This window comes from Propithecus coquereli, unplaced genomic scaffold (genome assembly GCF_000956105.1).
Source record: "Propithecus coquereli isolate 6110/MARCELLA unplaced genomic scaffold, Pcoq_1.0 Scaffold205, whole genome shotgun sequence".
Classification (NCBI taxonomy): domain Eukaryota; kingdom Metazoa; phylum Chordata; class Mammalia; order Primates; family Indriidae; genus Propithecus; species Propithecus coquereli.
Genome location: NW_012145523.1, coordinates 1,037,257 through 1,042,756, shown reverse-complemented (window position 1 = coordinate 1,042,756; position 5,500 = coordinate 1,037,257). Strand labels below are relative to the sequence as shown.

Below are 5,500 nucleotides of genomic sequence, written 5' to 3'. Positions count from 1 at the left end.
AGTAGCTGGGACTACAGGCATGCGCCACCATGCCCGGCTAATTTTTTCTATATAGTTTTAGTTGTCTGATTAATTTCTTTCTATTTTAGTAGAGACGGGGTCTCGCTCTTGCTCAGGCTGGTTTCGAACTCCTGAGCTCAAACAATCCACCCGCCTCGGCCTTCCAGAGAGCTAGGATTACAGGCGTGAGCCACCGTGCCCAGCCGATAATTCTTTTTTGTTGGCTGTCCTGTGGGTTGTAAGATATTTAGCAGTGTTATCACTCCCCTGTCCAGTGATAAACAAATGTCCCCAGAGGATCTGGGATGGGGTGGTGGTAAAATTGCCCTAAGTTGAAAACCACTGAACTAAAACAACATGTTTTCACAGCTTTGACCACCAACTATGTGCTGATGACAGGCAAAACTATTAACATAACCTAGCCGAACTCCCAACCAGTTTAAACAGTTCACTTTCCCTTTGTGAGATATCAGTTGAACAAATATTTAAAGCTACAGAAATGAAAGTAATCAGCCATCCAACAAGAGAAACATACACAAAAATACACCATTTCCTCTACTCACTTTTGTGATAGTTTTTAAGATGGCAAGACGATCTGCTGGAGGTGGTAAACCCACAAAGAGTGTTTTGTCCAGCCGGCCTGGGCGCAGGATTGCTGGGTCAATGATGTCTAAAGAAGGGAGGAAAAAGTCTTAAGTAAAATAAAATTTTTAAAAAGAGATGAGAAAAGCCCTTGTTTTAAAGATAAAAAATTAATAAACCATACTTGATTAAAATTAAGAGCTTCTGCTCATCAAAATACATTCTTAAGGAAATGAAAAGTCCACCCCCACCTCTGGCCCTAAACCTGCTTTTCCTGCAGGATTCCCTATCTCAGATAATGATCACTACCCCAGGTCATCCCCAACTCCCAAATCCCAGGGGGTTTTCCCCCTTCCCTCTAACTTGATGGAGATGGAACAATCTCCATCAAGTCTGCCTCTGCCTCTGATCACCTCAACCCTCAGTTAAGGCCAAATGTAAGCCCCCTTAACTAGAAGAAGCCCAGCTTCTAGACTTCCCCTGTCTGAGCCTCCTTACAATGCTGCCAGGGTTATCATCCTTAAATACAAATACAATTCTCTCAACTCCTGCTCCCCACCGCAGAATGAAGCCTAAAGTTCTCACTATGGCAAGAAGGCCCCTTAGGATCTCACCCTCTTCCTTTCCAGCTTTATCTTTCTTTACACATTCTTCCAACCCCCACAGCCTATTTACCAAATCTCTTGCTGTTCCCTGCGCAATGCAGTGGCTTCATGCTTTCTTCACTTTGCTCTCAGTAATGCCTTTCCCTGAAATGTCCCCTTCCTCATTTATACATGTTGGAATTCCCAAAGAATACCTCCTCTAGGCAGCTTTCCTTAAGTTCCTCCTAAGAAACTCACCCTCCTTGGGGCTTGCCAGGCTCTTGGTACCAGGAGTACAGGGCAAGTCCCACACTGGGCCTGACACTTAAGCTCATTATGAACATTCCCAGCTCCTCCACAAAAAGCTCATTTTAAAGTCAAATCATTTCTAACAGTCCCTCAACCATTAATGTGAAGATTCTTATAGCTCACGGTGATAAGACAGACCACTGTTCATACATAGGCCTACCTATTAATAATTATAAATAATGAGACTCGTGTTTCTACTAAATATACTAAGACTTAACCAATGATTTGCTCCTCTATAAAGAGGTAGAATTATTTCTTTTTTAGCTAAAATTCCAAGCCTGTTTAGCATTGTTCTTTAGTCACCTTATGGAAGCTATATATTTACCCAATAGTTTTATCAATATTCAACATTGTTGAAGTTTCTCTTGGGATGGCAGGATTTAATACATGGAGATAAAAGATTATTGCATAACACTTTTGATATTATTAGATATATTAGATATGCATTGTCCAACAAGCCTGTCTAAGGGCCTTCCAACCCTATAGGGCAGAGGTTCTCAAACATCTAGTTCCAGAATCCCTTTGCACTCTTAGTAACCACCTATCTGTTCTGTCACTATAGATTAGTTTGCATTTTCTAAAGTTTCATACAAGTGGAATTACAGTGTATACTCTGTCTGCTTTCCGTCACTCAACATAATTATTTTGGGATTTATGTAAGTTGTTGCACGTATCAGTAATTAATTCCTTTTTAGTGCTGAGTAGTATTCCATTGTATGAATGTGCCACATTTACTTTCCCATTCACCTATTGATAATAAACATGTGGTTTGCTTCCAGTTTTGTACTGCTACAAATAAAGCTGCTTTGAATACTCCTGTACAAGTCTTTGTATGTGTTTTCACTTCTCTTCAGTAAATACCTAAGGGTGGGATACTGGTAGTATAACTATCACACTGTAGGTGTATGCTTCACTTTTAAGAAATCGTCAAACTCTTTTCTAAATCAGTTGTATCATTTTACATGCCTATCAGCAGTATGAGAGTTTCAATTCCTCCATAGTCTTATCAATACTTGGTATAGCCAGTCTTTTAAATTTTTGTTAGTTATTCTAAGGTTTGTGGTGCTTACTGCGGCTTTAATTTGCATTTCCCTAATGACTAATGATGTTGAGCATCTTTTTGTGTGCTAATTTTCCATTTGTATAACTCTTATGGTGAAGTGTCTATACAAATCTTTTGGCTATTTTTATTTTTTATTTAAAAAATTGATTAAATAATTTTTAAACTGACAAAGAAAAATTATATATATCTATGGTATACAATGTTTTGAAATATATATATATTGTTAAATGGCCAAATAGAGCCAATCAACATATGGATAGCTAAACAGAACATCAGGCAAGAAGGGATTTCTTTTTTTTAAACACTGACCAAAAGAAAGCTGGATTTTTTTTTTTAAAGAAAGGATTTCTTAAAGCTAAGCAGAAAGAAGTTATAAGCAATCAAAATAATGTAACATGATAGTATACAATGGAACAAAACTGCCGAATAAGCATGAAAAACAGTGAAAAAGATCTAGAACATTTATTTTTAAATTTATGTAATCCTTCAGTGCAATGGGGTTTGTTATGGGAGAAAAGGGGATGGATGAGGGGCGGGGAGGAAGACAGTATACACACCGATGGGTAAAGACAGAACACAGGTGCCACATTATGATTCATCTGTCATTCTTAACATGGGTCAAAGTAAATACAGACTGTTATCCTCATTCAGTACCGGGTTTCACAACTAAGAAGAATCCGGAGAATGTGTAGAGATGGATAGAGAGATCAGGGTGAGAAACTCAAGAGAAAAGGTAATGTATATGAATTTTTAAGGAAAATCTAGTGACATGAAGGACTTATTATTTTATAATCTACTAAGATTAAACTAAAAGACAAAGGTGTTTACAATAAACAAGCATCAAAAATGGTGAGAACTGTTAAAGGCAGAATAGATTATTTCAAGAGACCAACAATTGTTGCTATGCAACAATCAAAGTTCATGTTTTGGAGACTTAATCCCCAGTGCAACAGTGTTGAGAGGTGGGACCTTTAAGGGGTGACTGGGTCATGAAGGTTCTGCCTTATAAATGGATTAATGCTGTTATCAAGGGAGTGGGTTAGTTATTTTGCGAGTGGGTTCCTGATAAAAAAAAGTAAGTTCAGCCCCTTTCCTTCTGCTCTCTCAGGAGTGCTCTTCTGCCCTTCCACCTTCTACCATGGGATGATGCAGCAAGAGGGCCCTCACCAGATGCAGGCCCCTCGACCTTGGACTTCCCAGCCTCCAAAACAATACGAAATAAATCTCTACTCTTTATAAATCACCCAGTCTCAGGTATTTTGTTATAGCAGCATAAATCAGATTAAGACAATTGTCTCTTGAAATATGTTAGAAAAGATCTGTATCTGTTTAGGAAAGGTAGGATGTGATTCTGTCCAAATGTGAGGGGACTTTCAAGCTTTCTTCTAAGAGGACTCTGTGATTTTATGGCCTAATGACTGCTCCAACTACTATTTCCAAATAGTAATATGCTCACAACCATGGTAATACTTACTCAACAGCTATGTGCTGTTTCCTACCACTGTGGTAGATACATTACCAACATCACTTAACCTTTCTGAAAATCCTGACATTTAGGGACCATTATCCCATTTTATAAATACAAAATGATGGTCAGCAAGATTAAGTAATACATGCCCAAGGTTACTGTGGCATAATGTAAAATACAACTGGTTTTTGCCCTTGGTTCTGGCCACACAGCTTTAAAAATCCTTAGAATCTTCAGAGTGACCAGAGTGTCTTTGTTGTGCTAAAGAGATGACTTAAGATGGGCCCATAGATAGCTTCAGGATGGGGATTGGTCACCAGAAAAACCAAGCGTGTGATTAGAGAGCTGTAACTTTGAGCTTCCCAGCTGGTAAACACACTGATATGCCAGGAGGGTGACAAGCTCTGATTGGACAGGGCTCCCCTGTGCTCCCTCCCAGATCTCACCCTATGTGTATTTCTTATGACAAAACTGTAACCGTTAAATATAGCACTTTCCTGAGTTATGTGAGTTGTTCTAGCCAATGATCGAACCTGAGGGGGTCATGGGAATCCCCAAATTTGCAGTGGGCTGGTCAGAAGTGTGAGTGTCCTGGGAACACCACTTGCAGGGGGTATCTTATGTATAGGCAGTCTTGTAGAGCACTGACCCATTAACTGGTTAGATCGGATGTAACTCCAGTAGCGTCAGAATTAATTATAGCATACTCAGTTGGTGTTAGACCAGCTGGGGCTGAAGCAGAACAGTTACTAATATAATAAAGTGCTATGACAGGACTCAAACCCAGTCCTGTCTGATTCCAAAGACAGTATTTCATTATTACCATAGTCAACCTATAAACAATAAAAACTTTCATACTTTTTAATTATAAAATAAAATGATATATAATTCATCAAGGTTTTAGTTTCCATAGTAACTTCCAAGAAATAGAAAATTATATCATCTTGACAACTAATAAATCCATTTAAGCAACTAAAGTGCTGTATCACTCTATCAGACACAGTTACCACTAGAATCACTGCAGGAGCAGGTACGATAGAATGGCTCAGAGTATAAAGAGAATTTAGGATCCAAAATAAAAGCCACCTTCAGCACTTTTGAAATTTTGAGCCCTTTTCTAAATCCCTCACAGACTGTTTAACCTTGAAGACAATTCTAAGTAATAGTTAAGGGCAGATACGGGGCATGGCTCCAGCATAAAACTGTAAAGCTCTATCATTAACTTTCAGACTCAGGAGTCTCTGGTTCTTGTTTCTTACAAGCTTGAGAGAAACCACAGACATAAATTCTGAAAATACATTTGCGGTCAAAAGTGTATGCTGCAGGTGTTCTCCGCCAACAGATAACTTTCTTTTTTTTTTTTTGAGACAGAGTCTCATTCTGTTGTCCGGGCTAGAGGGCCGTGGCGTTAGCCTAGCTCACAGCAACCTCAAACTCCTGGGCTCAGGCGATCCTTCTGCCTCGGCCTCCCAAGTAGCTGGGACTACAGGCATG

At 39.1% G+C, this 5,500-nt stretch overlaps 1 protein-coding gene across 1 annotated transcript in view; it reads right to left on the bottom strand.

Moving 5' to 3' along the window:
• Positions 1 to 5,500, bottom strand: part of NVL (nuclear VCP-like) — a 70,622-nt gene that overhangs the window by 11,953 nt on the left and 53,169 nt on the right. Inside the window, exons 18-19 of the mRNA XM_012644037.1 lie at positions 5,187 to 5,268; positions 564 to 691 (exon numbers count right to left, since the gene is read on the bottom strand). Of these exons, the coding sequence (XP_012499491.1) occupies positions 564 to 691; positions 5,187 to 5,268 (210 nt within the window). The remainder of the gene's footprint in view (positions 1 to 563; positions 692 to 5,186; positions 5,269 to 5,500) is intronic.